Source organism: Parasteatoda tepidariorum, chromosome 11 (genome assembly GCF_982258835.1).
Source record: "Parasteatoda tepidariorum strain Cologne lab strain chromosome 11, Ptep-v5.0, whole genome shotgun sequence".
NCBI classification, from domain to species: domain Eukaryota; kingdom Metazoa; phylum Arthropoda; class Arachnida; order Araneae; family Theridiidae; genus Parasteatoda; species Parasteatoda tepidariorum.
In genome coordinates this window covers 88,075,172-88,090,023 of record NC_141765.1, presented here as the reverse complement: position 1 = coordinate 88,090,023, position 14,852 = coordinate 88,075,172, and the positions used below count along the sequence as shown (strand labels likewise).

The 14,852-nt window shown below is 30.6% G+C and overlaps 1 protein-coding gene across 1 annotated transcript; it reads right to left on the bottom strand.

Annotated features, from left to right (window-relative positions):
* Nucleotides 1-139: 139 nt before the first annotated feature.
* On the bottom strand, nucleotides 140-1,021 carry LOC147801874 (uncharacterized). The gene has a single exon (XM_087154522.1). The coding sequence runs from the start codon at nucleotides 1,019-1,021 to the stop codon at nucleotides 140-142; it is 882 nt and encodes a 293-aa protein (XP_087010648.1).
* Nucleotides 1,022-14,852: the final 13,831 nt, after the last annotated feature.

Genomic DNA, 14,852 nt, shown 5'->3' with positions numbered 1-14,852 from the left:
TTTTCCCAAAGATCCTTTGGATTAGCCGGAAAACATGTAGTTAGTATGATGGAAAATAGTGTACGTATCTGTGGTGGTTGAGCTGTATTAGAAGCATCAGCGAGTGAAATATCCCAATGAGCATCGTTTTCTAAGAGACTTAATTTCTGGCAAGCCTCACGAAATGTAGCGTAGCGCACACATGGCCATTGACTGTTTTTAATTCTTGGAAAGATATTGGTCCACGAACATTGATTAATAATAATCTCAGGTAAAAGCATTCTGCGTTATTTGGATGTACAGTGTACAGACGACCCAATGCATCTGTGGAATATAAATTTAGATGTCCTTGTACTGCTCTACCTTGTTTACGACGCTGAAATTTTCTTGTTGATGTATTCCACGTAAAATAAGTTGGTACTTCAGAGTACAGTAGTGTCTTTGCAAAGGTATTATTTCTACATAATGTGAAAAATTCAGTTAATGTTGTTGGCGGTGGTGACATTGCTCTTGCACGTACATTTTCTGATGTAAAATACACACGCTGTCTATTTTCAAGATGTACTGCTAAATGAACAACCGTTGGATATCGCTCATGAATGGAAAATGATAAAATACGCCATACAGCCTCATTGCTACTTATGTAGCGTCCCAGTTGATATTGGGTGACTTCATCGTTAGAAGCAGTTGTATTTTCCAGTGCATACACTGCCATATCGCTTCCTTTGTTCACATATTTGCAAATATATTTTATAGCTTTCACTGAATTGCAGTACTCAACATTTATATGCGCGTTATACGTTTTTAATAGTAATGGAGAATATGGTACTACCCAACGATTATCAACATCAATAGTATTGTTGAGTACTTTTAGTTTAATGGATTTTCCACCATCTTCGGTAGATCGTCGTCGATAGAGTGGATATCCATCATTGCCTGTAATAGTTTCAGCAAGTAAGTCTCTAGGATACCGCTTTGTGCCCTTTCCATCTGACATGCATGGTGAATTATTATTTAGTGAGCCACATGGACCGTGAATCATATTTTTTTAGACAATTTCGTGCAAATCTTTATCAATTTCAATGTCTGGTATTTCTGCAGAGATGATTTCATCAATTCTGTTAGGTGTTATCTTTTCCATCATCCATATTAAAATATGCGCATGTGGTAAACCTCTTTCTTGCCATTCAATGGAATACGTCCAACAGCGCGTCTCTCCAAATACATGGTGTTTGACAATAAAATCCATTAAGGATTTTAACTTTTGTTTAAATACACGTGCAGAAATATCATGACGATCTGATGGCGATTGTCCAGTTAATAGAAGCTCCTTTATTTCATCACTGTTTGGGGAATGTTTTGACTCGTGTTGGCGAGAGAAAGGGAATTTTGACTTTGGGCGGGGGGAGTTCGTACCGTAGACAAACTATAGGAAAGATTTATTCGATGTACACAGAAATATAGAAACACTTCCTTGAAAAGCTTTACTCTCGCAGAATGTATGAAAAGTCTTAAAGAGTTTAAACTAACATTATATTGTCCAAAAAGCCTTCAACAGGGCCGTACCTCATATTTTTTTAGTAAGGCAAGAGACTGTAGGATTTAATGGAATGCTAAATAGCGATCAACTCGTTATATGAGGGATCATAACCCAATAATTTCATTCCTCCCCTCTCATAAGGAATACTTTTCAAGCATTATAAATATTCTTCTCGATATCTTCACGATTATGCGATATCTTCACGACAATCACGATACTCCCAGAGAGGTTAAAATGACCTTCATATGGTCACTGACTCAGGAGTATTCCACCCCTTACTTTATACTTTTTTTTTTTAAATAAATCAGATCTATCTCACCCAAAACTTATCCGATATTTTTTTTAATTTTTAATTTTCCTGATATGGATGCTCCGTCGAGCAGGAAATGACCTCCGTGTGATTCAGTTCGGAAGTTTCCATCCATTTGTCTTCACTTTCAAATTTAGATAAAAACCTGAATAAATGTTTAAACTTAAGTCTACTATAGTTTGTCTACGGTAAGAACTCCCCTCCCCCCGCTACAAAATCTGAGGTCGGGTAGCTTCTCTTCACTTTAAAATTAACACAATAGACCGTGGAAAAAGATTCTCTCGCCGACCAGACCCGAAACCTGCCATAAACACGAACCCTGCACCCCTTGAAGAAATAGAGTAGAAATAATTCAATTATTCTTTCCTACCCGGTTTTATCTTTTTACCAGACTTCGATACTGCATCGCTTGTCTTTAAAAGAAAACGAACTCTAATGATAAAACAAATTTAATAAAAAAAAAGGACGGACATGACATAATCGATCATCTTTCATCAAAGCTATAGAAATCAAACTGAAACAAAGTAAAAAAACATTAATATTCATTTAGTCTGCGTGCCATCTGTTGGCATTAAAGTTAATCTGTTTCACCCCGATTTGAAATAGTTATACCTCGTTACCATGGTTACCGCCACGTGTCCAGACGAACGGTTAGGGAGTTCTTACTTAAGACAAACTATAGAGCTTCCGCAATTTCTTCTTGCTATGACAACTATTAACGACAATACCTCCGTTGCCTAAGGGCCCTAATCCAGATGAAGGAGTGGAGTGCCCGTAAATACCCTCAGTCTAAGTCGTGCCTCATACGTGCAGTGCGTGTAATAAAATATTTTCTAAGAAACATGTTTTATATAATTAAACATTATCTCTTACATACTGGACAGAAGCCTGCGGAGTGCAAGATAAATATTTTATACAGAAATCTGGTTTAAATGGACACTCGTGTACAGTGCGTCAAAAAAAGAACGAATCACCCTAAATTACTTTCGATTTAATGACTGGAACTTCACGTTCTAGGACTCAATGGTTCTAGGGGGTGACCTTAAATATGCTATTGAATCCGTGCAGACGAAGTTTTAAGTTACGAAATCAGACACAATAGCGTACTTTCTCTGATTAAACATAATTTTTTCTTACAACGGATTCAAATTTCGGACCTCCAAAGTATAGGGGATAACCGCAATCTTGGAAATAGGGTCCTGATAGTTTGATCAGGAGAGTGATCTAACCGGTAGCCTCGTAGTTTTGAATTCAACCCAGAAGACAGAGGAACTCTCTGACCAAGGATTGGGGCAAACTAATCTTCGCGGAGGACTGTTTGATGGAATAAACCCGCGTTTGCGTTACGCGCATAGTAAAAACCTCCCGTGGTTAACATGACAGTGAGGGGATACTAATCCATATTCCGTGAACCACTGAGAATATTTTACGTCAGAATTGTGATCGGTGCAAGCCGGTTGCGGATTGGAACCCGGGTTATCTCATTGGGAGGCAAGCGCTATATTCCCAGATCCAAAACGGCTCTTTGTTGATGTATTTTATTTATAACTGTCGTTGAACTGCCGACCCCATTTTTGAGTTTACGACTACTAATGTTCAACTCCGTAGCCTCGTAAGTGTGAACCAAATCCAGAAGACAGAAGAACTCCTGGAATAAGCATTAGGAGAAATTTACCTTCGTTGAACTCTTTTTGATGGAAATAACCCGCTTTTAGTTACATGGAGAAGAAAACCATGGAAACTTCTCACGGTTAGCCTGATGGCAAGGGCACTCTAACCTATGATTCGTCTACCACTGAGAATATTTTCCGTCAGTACTGCGATCGGTACGAGTCGGATGCAGAATTCATTTCAGCCACCACTGATATTCGAACCCAGTTCACCTCATTGGGAAGTGAGCGCTCTATCCCCTGAGCAACCACTACTCTTTATTGATGTATTGTATATATATTAAATCTTTTAAATGGAAATCTGATTTAAATAATTTCTCTCGGGTTCATACTCAAGTTTAGCCGATATAACGCCCTCTAACCGATATAACCCTGTCTTGCCGATGTAATCCCCTCTAAAATATCAAAATTTAATTCAAAAAAATCGATTAACGAGAAAGAGTTTTTGTAATTCTGATGAAGCAGGGAGTAAATTAAAAGAACAAGGACTAAAAGAAAAACGTCAAACGAAATTTGAACAGATTATGTTTCATTCAATAAGAAGGTTTTAAAATTTGGATATAAAGAACAGTATTTAGAAAAATCGTGATCATCTGTTTCTAGAAAATGCTTTATGTTTTCAACAATACAATAAAAATGTGCTGTAAAATATATCTTTATTGTATAAAGTTCTGATTTAGGTCAGTATTTTTTAAAATGGTAAAGCGTTTCGCAACTTATTGTAATATACTTCAAGAAAATCTAGATTTTAAAATATGTTTTGTAATATTTAGTTCTAACTTTTTTAGTTGGCGAATTTTGAATTGGCGACTTTCGCCCGGAAAATTCGAAATAACTATAATTAGGCGAAAATGATATTAGATTATAACAACCCTAGGAAAACAAATTATTATTCTCTCTCGTCTAGTTGAGTAGTAAATTGTAAAAGCTTCGATAGTTTCTAGTTTAACGATATTAAATCTCAGTTATTTCACTTGATAATTAAGTGATTTAGTAAAGATAATACAGAATTTCATAAAAATTTGATATAATCAGTTATTTCATATATATGTTATATCTCAAAAATGATTTAGGCTTTTTTTAAAATTCCATTTCCAAGGTTGGCTTTAAAGTTTTGTTAAAACTGGCGTTATACTAGTAAGTTAGTTTTCATTTTCGTTGTTACAATTATCATAGATTTTTATAATTGTTTAATATCTGAAATTTGTATTTATTTTATAACTGTTTAAGTTAATAATTGTATATGTTTATATCAATAGTTTTGATTGAAATTATAGTTTAAAATTAAATTACAATTCCTATTATTAAATTAAATGTTAAAAAACAATAAATATCGATTAAAAGTTATTTTTAGCATGGAAAAGAATTTTATGATAGTGAGCAAAAAGTTTTCAATTAGCTTAAAAACTTCTCGAGATATGACGAAATACGCAGAAAATAAAATTTCCATTATGGGATTCAAACTTTGGATCTCTCTCTTGATCAAATTATGGGAATCATATTTCCCAAATTGTGACTATCCCTTACATTTGAGCCATGGTGGCTCAGGGGATAGAGCTCTCGCTTCCTAATGAGGTGACTCTGGTTCGATACCAACGATAGCTGGTCGGTTTGAATTCTGCACCCGGCTCGCACTGACCACAGTGTTGACGTAAAATGTCCTCAGTGGTAGACGGATCATGGGTTCAAGTCCCCTTGCTGTCAGTTTGGAAGATTTTGTGGTTTTTCTCTCCACATAACGCAAATGCGGGTTAGTTATTTCAAAAAGTATTCCACAAAGGCAGATTTTTCCCTATACTTGATCCAGGAGATCCCTTGTCTTCCAGATTGGGTTCAAAATTACAGGGTTACGGAGTTGAACATTAGTAGTCGTAAAACCTAAATTGGGTCGGCAGTTCAACGACGATTATGTGTAAAAAAAATATCCCCAAAAATATCGGGATGAAATATCAGAATTTGCGGGAAAATTTGTTTATCCTAAGATATATTGATGTCCTAAGATGTCCAATATCCTAAGATATCCAACTCTTTTATTCTAAGATGCAAAAAATAAATGTTAGTAAATACATAATATTTTTTATTTTATTTAATAATAGTTAAAAAATATTTTGAAGAGAAAAGTATACAAATTTTACATTATTTTTAAAAATATAATTTTTTATCCAGAATACAAAAATTATAGCGATATCGGTCGAGTAGATCCTGAAAAACTAAATTTTTAAAAACGTCGTATTTTTAAATTAGTTTTCCCAGGAACTATTCGACCGATTTTGTTCAACTTTTTGAATTTTACCCATCTGGTTTCGTAACAAAAAATATCGTCTTCACGAATTAATTTGTATATTTAGGATCCGAAATCATAAGTGACTAATAGTACGCGGAAGTTCGATTATTGGATCAAAAGTTACTCAGGATGTTCACTATTTTTGCCCTCTGTACTCACTTTTCATATCATTTTTCAATTTTATGGAGCTGATCAATGTGTGCAGTTATTTGCTCATACAGTCCCTGGCCAAATTATTTGACGCACTGTAAGATTTTATGCAAAATCTTAATTGTCAGGTGATACAGCTTTATTGTTTTCAAGCGACTGAAACCGGTTTGCACTTATTTACGTTCGTGTATCAGTTGGTTAACATTGTAATGCAATACGTTAAAAACAAATACAAATAGAAAGTATATAAAAAAATCTCATTAATGAAACTCATTACATGTATGTTTAAATATAAAAGTATTGCATATAAACTCGTGCAAAACATATCATTATTAAAAAAACTACAGTGCGTCTCATGGTTTGATCGAATTATTATTAATATAACACCTGGTATAATATTCTTTATTTATATTATATATCGTCTAATTTAACCAATGCGATGACGCAAGCAAGTGCAAAGCGGTTTTAGTCACGTAAAAACAATGAATCTGTATTTACGTGACTAAAACCGCTTTGCTATCCGCTATCACTTGATAATTAAGATTTCACATAGAATCTTACAGTGCTTCTAATAATTTGGCCAGGGACTGTAAATAAAGTATCTGGAATTTTTAATTTTTTTATTGAATAAAAATGAGTTTTTTTGTTTTTTGGAGGGATTGAGAAAAGATATGGAAAAAGTTTGGTAAATATTTAGGAGGAACTTGCTCTTAACCAATGTCCCCCACTCCCATGCTTATGTTTCAGCGACAACTTAGATTTAATTATTTCCATGCTAATTTTATAAAATTTAGGAGAATGTCTTTTCTTTAATCCCTCTCTTCTGGATTTATTTATAAAAAATTATAAAAACAAATTTGTTTTATAAGTAATCGTTGTAAAAACAAATTTGTTTTAAGTAATCGTTGTAAAAACAAATTTATTTTTCAAAAAATCGTTGTAAAAACAAACTATTAATCGAACTGAGCCAAAAAGGATAGGAATATTATTTTACTGTTAATCTAGAGTATGTTTTGAATAACTGGCATATGGAATATCCCTGATCATGTTATAATATATAACATTCGAAACTATTTTTTGAAAATATTAAATCTATCAGGAAAGCCTTTTTGTTTGGTTACCATTTTGTTCTGAAACCTGATGGAAAAAAAAACTAAACATAATTACAGTCGGACCTCTATTTAACGAAGTCGCTTAATCCCGATAATAAATTCGTTAGACGGAAAATTCGTTCCATAGAAAATCTCCTTTTGAAATACTTAAACAAGACAAAACAGGTTTTAAATTCATTAACACTAGACATAATTAAGTAAGCGATGGATACATCTTTATCTTGTAAACGAGTAACTACCTATTTATTATTTAAATCATAACCATAAAGGAAATCTGCATGGAAAGCAAGAATAGAGCAAAACATTATTCAGTACATACTTCATACATTTTCAACAAAAAAAGCTAAATTTATATATAAAATTAAAGCTGCATTTTTTGCGAAAGTATTCTTAAATATTCATTACCACATGCGTACTTAAGTTTAATTATTACTGTTAAAATCCGTTAATTTTGTCTGAGTTTTTCGTTTGAAATGCAAACAAAGATTGAAAAAGATTTTACTAGTTTCTCTAAATATGTTGTTGTTGTTCATTTACGTCGCACTAGAGCTGCACAATGGGCTCTTGGCGACGGTCTGGGAAACATCCCTGAGGATGATCCGAAGACATGACATCACAATTTTGATCCTCTGCAGAGGGGATGGCACCCCCGCTTCGGTAGCCCAACGACCTGCACTCGAAGTCGAGCACTTTACGCTAGAACAGTTTAACGAGGACCAATATCGCACACCTTCGGTCCCTACGCAGACTGATCCAAGTGGTCACCCACCCGCACACTGACCGTAGCCAGGGATGCTTGACTTCTGTGATCTGCTGGGAACCATGTCTTAACGATCAGTCCACAGCGGGATTAGTTTCTCTAAAAGTTAAGTGGCTACAAGAAACAATTCAAGGTCATTTCCCCCATAAAATCCGTTAACAAGTTTAAAATGTTTTGAAATATTTCGGGGAATAGGGTAAGTTCATATCAAAGAAAAGTTCGTTATTCACTTCGCAATTTGAATTAGTTTTTTTAGAATAAATTTCTATAAAGTTCTTTGTTCCTCCAGAAAAAAAATAGCAAAATAGAGTTAAATAGAAAAAATAGTAATAAATAGAAGTAAAATAAATAGTTCGTTAAATAGAAGTCCGACTGTATATTGAGAAAAGAAAGAAACAATTTAACGAGTCTCTTTAAAGTAAAGAAACAATTTACTTTCAATGCGATCTACATTTAACTACATTTGAATAATAAAAATGAATTGTAAACTTTTTTTACTTGAAAAAAAAAGGTGTGTGTACAACTGTTCATTTAAAAAAGTAGCTAGTGTTGTATTAGATAGGTTTCTTCATAAAATTTATTAAAACATTGGTCTAAATGAATGTTACTTTCTAGCACGAAACACACGTCTATTTTTGAAAGTTGTAATCTATAATTCTATCATAGAAAGAAAAAATAAATAAGTTAAGCATTTAATAAATGAACTCTATTTTTATTTTAAAAAAACTTAATGAAACACACCTTGAGTAAAAGTTCTTAAAAAACAGTTTGTAAATTTTGCAAAAGTTTAAAAGTAATTTTAAAAGAAATTTTGTTTGAAAGGTGTAAGATTGCTTCCCTTTTAAGTTAGATTCGACGAGATGTATAAAAGTTCGGATTTTAAAAGGTGCTTTCATTTTCTAATGAGTGACGTCTATATTGCGTCACTTACTCTCAGCGAATCGAAAACCCGCAAAGATCTTAATTTGCATTTTCTCTCTATTTTAATTCTTTTGGATGTTGCGTGTTCTGAAAAAAAAAAAATCTTTTTTTCAGTTTCTGCTAGAGTAATCCAGAGTATAGATCATGTAGTTTTGTGGGAGTAGTTTATCCGTAGTTTACCTTCCATTTGCAAGTAAGTAATCTTTTATCTTTTTATTTTTCTCATATTTCCTGACTTTGATGAATTTAATGCTTAATAATGCTTAAATAATTTTTCAGTTGAAGATTTATTTTTTTATTTGGGGTTTTAACAACGCGAGTAATTAGGATTTACCTGAACATTTACTTATGTTGAATTAGGATATTTTTTGGAAGTGTATAGTTTATTTTATAACAGTCATTGAACAGCCGATTCAATTTTGAGTTTACTGCTTAAAGTTGACTGTAAAAGTAAGACGAAAAAAGAACGATTTTTTTAAAAAATGCAAACAATTAGTTTCTGTTGACATCTAAATTTAATTTAATGTAAAAAATGCAATATTTTTTTAGCTATTTTAACTATGGAATCTAAAGGCAATTTATATTTTTTTTAGACAAGTATGCGATTTTGTAAGTCGAAATCTAAAGTTTTACTAGGCTGTATACTGGGAAAGACAAATAAATCCATACTTTTAAATTTATTTGTTAATTTTTTTTTGATATTCGGGATTTTTCATTTAAAAACATTTATTTTGCGCTAACATTATTTTGATCACTATTAATGAAATAAATAGAATATTTTTTTGTTGTTGATAGAATTTATCTTTGTGTTTGTTAAGAAGAAAGTATTTATTAAATTAGAAATCGATCTTGTTATATAATTACACTAAAAATTCAATTATTACTTGGCAAATATTATAATATTAAAATTTGATTTGATTAAGAAACAAAAGTTAATTTAATAATGTTACATACAAAATACATAACTGTAGTTTTATAAATTAGTTAGATTTAAAAACTAATTGAACTTTTAATGACATAAAATAGATTTTTTGGAATGTAATTTACTGTTACATTTGTAAACTTCGAAATATTTGAAGAAGGTACATTTTAGGTTACTCATTACTCATATAAAAGCGTTAATACAAAATCCAAATTTTTTAACGTTATTTACTAATCATTATAAAAATATTTATGATAGAATATTTATAATAATCATGATAATAAAAATTTTACAATCCTTATAATAAAGTCTTTATAATCTTTATCATAAAATCTTTATAATATTCTTTATAATAAAAAAATATCAACTAAATTTTCGAGATAAAGTTGATTTGGCGAGTTTTACAGTCAAAGGGAAAATCAAATGTGCCAACACTGGCAACCCTACAATTCGAAGAGATGAAAAAACATTTGTTTAATTTTTCATTTAAAATATATAATTGAACATCGACTAATCGTTCCCGGTAAAAAAAATTTCTTAAGTTACATTGGAAAAGTGAAATCGGCGTTTGTAAGTGAGAAATTTTTTTGTTATTTTTCGTTCTTGATAAACAAATATTATTTCATTAACATCAGTTTTAATTTTATTACAGCTCACGATTTTCCTGTTTTAAATCATAACATTTATTTCTCATATAAAATATTTAGTTGAACATCGACTGATCGTTCTTGGCAATTTTTTTTCTTAGTCACGCTGGAAAACTGAAATCAATGTTTTGATTGTGAAAATTTTGTTGACATAGCTTTTTTTTGATAAACATATATTTTTTTTTATTAGCGTCGGTTTTCATTCAGTACCGTTCAGTATTTTCATTTAATTCATTTGGTTTAATACTTAATATTTATTGAATGTTTCACATCATAATAACACATCCGAAAAGAATTAATGAATTTGTTTGTTACGCATGTATTACGGTATACTCTAGATCAGTGATTCTCAACCTTTTTTTTTAGATCAGCACACTTTTAACGATTTCGAAATTTGACGGCACACAATGAAATAAATTAGTTTAAAAGTTGTTTACATACCTATAATACACTGTGTTAAATAGTTTGTGATAATAATTTTCAATGTGAAATAAAATATGTACTACAAAAGCACGTTTATTAAGGGATTAATTATTTCTTTCGACGAATATTTTATTAGTAATAGTTATATTTTTTTTGCTAGTTATTAATTGTTAGCTTGTTTTCTATAGCTATTGGTATAACGGAATTGTTTTATATTTTTGTTGCTTTTAAAAATAAATTATAATTGCTGTATTTAGACTTATTGTCAACTTTTATACAAATATCTTTTTAGTAGTAATTCTGATTTACTATGACTGTGCGTTTTAGAATATTGTTTAAGAATTTTTTTCAATATTTTTTAATCTTGTTATCTCGAAAACTTGCGATTTCAAAAGTTTTTAGCGTCCCTTCAACTTTGAGACATCGAAAGAAAAAGAACTTTTAGATATATAATCTTATAACGTTATTAAAAGTAATATCACAGGTCAAACTTGTTATTTTTTTTTATCAAAATAGTTTTTAAACTTTATTTGCTGCCGTTTTAATTTAAGACTGAAGTTATTTTTAAGTTGGTAACGCAAGCGTGCAAATTCAATCTAAGAACCGGGTTCGAATCCCAGTGATGACTGGTCGATACTAATTTCATATCCGGTTTGCACCGACCACAGTGCTGACGTTTAATATCCTCATTGGCTGACGGATCATGGGCTAGCCCCCTTGCCTTCAGGCTAACCATCGGTTTTCGTGGTTTTCGTCACCACGTACCGCAAATGCGGGTTAGTTTCACCAAAAAGTCCACCACGAAGGCAAATTTCTCACAATACTTGATCCAGGAGCTCCCTTGTCTTCTGTATCGGGTTCAAAATTACAAGGTTACGTAGTTGAATATTAGTAGTTTTAAACTCAAAAATTGGGTCGGCTGTTATAAAATATAAAATAAAATATATAAGGTATCGGTTGGTAAATTGCAAGTTTAGTGGTCACCACTAGCTACGTGCTAACTAAATAAAATTACTTGACCACCAAAAAAAATTACTATAATTTGCGACTCATTCACCTCTGCCTCTTTTTTTTTTTATTTGGTACCCCATCATTTCCTTTCTTTACTTCCTTCCAGGTAATGCAGCACATAATGCGTTTAATTTTAATAACTTCTGTTTAATTGAATAATAAGGAATTTCTTATAAGGTAGGGGTGGTCAACCTGCGGCCCGCGAGAGCTTCTAAAACAAAATTTTCAAAAATGAGAAAAATGTCGAAATAAGTTTTTAATCGCACTTTTGAGTCGTCATGTTTTCATGCACTCAATTTTTACAGACTCTAGAGTAAATGTATGTTTAACGTGTTTTCTTTAAGCCGATTTTATCGTATGCAATTATTTCCACTTTTCAAATGATTTCGAAAATCCCGAATTTTTATTACGATATTATTAAGACACGCGAGTTTCAGATCATCCATTTAAATAATCACTTTTTGGCTCACTTTATTTGTGCGATTTCATCTTAAATCTAAGTAACTTTTCAGCTTTTTTTTTTTTGCAGTTCTTTCTTTCTTTCTACTTTTTTAACCATTTTTTTCGGTAGTTATTGCTATGTATTCCTGCATAGCAGGGTTCGTGATTTTGATTTAAAAAAAAAAATCAAAAAATCAGATTTTTTTGATTTAAATCGGATTTTTTTGATTTTTATTCAAATTAATTGTAAGAACTTTAATTTATGATTAGAAAACCTTTATAAATGTTTAATCAAAATTAAATTAATATTAAAACTATATTATAACAATATTTAAGAAGCTCTAACTTACTAAAATAATTTTCCATTATAATACATTGCTTTGAATACATAGCAACCATTTTGGAACAAATGCATGATTGAAATTTCAAGACTAGATGAAATAGAGAATTTAAAGAATACTTCAGGGGGCTGTCTAGGATTTTCTGAAAGGTACTTATTTTGAGAAAATTTAGACATAATTTGTGAAAATTAAAAATTATATTAAAAAATCAACACAAAAATATGTATTTATCGTTTCTTACGAGACACAGAAATAAAATTTGACGAAAAAGTATTCTCCTAAAGTTAAATTTGTGAAGGTACCGCCAAGCGGTAGTAAATTTGGCTTGAACAGACCCCTGTTCTTTAACCATTAAGACAAAGTTTCAATTAGCAAACCATAATTTTAATTTAAAATTGTGATTTTTTTTCTCTTTATTTTTAATATGACAAAATAAATGTAACAGATTTTGTTTATGAATGCAGTCATTCGTCAAAAATAAATATTTGATCTATATATTTTTTTATTAAAATATTAATTTTTAATCCTATATCGAAATAGATAAGTTAAGCTAAAAAATTTTTAATAAAAATCTCTGTACTCATTGGAATTTCTTTTCACAAAATTTCTTTATCGAAAATTTGATAATGTCAAAGATACTGTAAACATATTATGAGAAAAAAATACCAGTTACCAGTAAATAACTCTACTGCTTCAAATAGACTTTGAAAGAGTTAGAATGGAAAAAGTGACACCATATCAGGAAAAAAATATCTGAACTCATCAGCCTTTTTTCTTTCTATTTTTGGCATATTAGGGTAATTTCTTTTTAATATAACCTCAAGCTTTAGAAATATACATTTTCCACCAATAAATTCATGCGTGTTAATTACTTTCTACAGCCATGCAAATCTATAAGACAACATTAAATGTGTACTTTCAATCTCGAGTCAAAAGATTTTTAAAAATGTAATTTCAAATGTCTTGGAATTGAACACACACCAAGAAATTTCGTTAACTGAAATTAATGCAGCAATTTATTTAAAATAAATTTTAAAATAAAAGAGAAATAATAAAAATATCAATAATTTAAAACACTATTTTTTAACTTTTAGAATCAATATATGTATAAAAAAAACCAGTTGATTTAAATCAATGATTTTTTTAAAAAAATCATTTGATTTAAATCAACAAACCCTGCCACATAGTATAAAAAATTCCGATAATTTTATTACAAGCAAATTTTAAATCGAGCATTTGACACGCTTTATTTGTGCTAAGTTCAGCATAAATTTAAGCGATTTTTTTTCTTCAATCATTGCTATACTTTTCCACGTGATTTTGATCTCGTTATTTAACTACGATGTCATTACGACACGCGAATTTCCATTCACGCATTTAAATAATCACTTTTTGATTCAGTATTTCAGTACAGTTTTATCATAAATCCCAGTTATTTTTCCTTCGTTTTTTTGGCAACGAATGTGATTTGGTCGAATGTGGTAACGATTACCGAATATTCGGGACCAAATAGCAGCATTTATTTAGCAGCTTAGCAACACTGAAACTGAAATTTCAATGATAAGAATAATAATTTCTGGAAAAACGTATTCGTAAAACAAGGCAAAACACTAAGGCCTATCAGAAACGCCTTTGAAAATGCCGCACTATCATAAAAGCTAAAGATTACATACAAAAGCAAAACAGAGAAAATAAAAATCGATCTTAATTTTCGAAAGAATATTTTAAAGCTGAACATCTCAGTTATTCAATTACCAGAAAAGTCAAGAAAAAATAATTAAGTCTAACAGAAATGATCTTAAAAATTGTCGCGCTATAATAAAAACGTTTATAAAATAGCAGTTTTTTTTTTTAAAGAAAAAAAAAAGCTAGATAGAAAAAGAAACGTTCTTAATTTTTTGAATGAAAATCTTATACTGAAAATCTCACTTTAAATTTTTCACATCATATTTTTCGTATACGTATAATATTAAGCTTATTAGTAACGTTCATTAAAAAAAAATGCTGTGTCATAATAAAAATGCCTATAAAAAAAGTAAAGCAAATTAAAAATAAAAACAGCAAAAACAAATTGTTCTTAGTTCCTAAAACAAAACTTTAACACTGAAAATCAGTTTTCTACGAAATTGACTTGTCAGAATATAATTAAAAAAAAAAAAGAAAGAAAGCAGAAGTACAGAAATTTGTGGTTAAGTATAAAGTAATCTAGATTCAAGTCTTCAAATTTCGTTTTTCCATTTTCCTTCTAGAAGATAAATTTGCAAGTCATGTGCAGAAACATGTATTTTAAAATTTAGCAAATTTGTGTCAAAACTATTTTTTATAATGAACAATACTGTAG

Bases quoted from the DNA above. Each gene is read 5' to 3' on its own strand.
- LOC147801874 (XM_087154522.1), bottom strand. From the start codon at position 1,021: ATGATTCACGGTCCATGTGGCTCACTAAATAATAATTCACCATGCATG.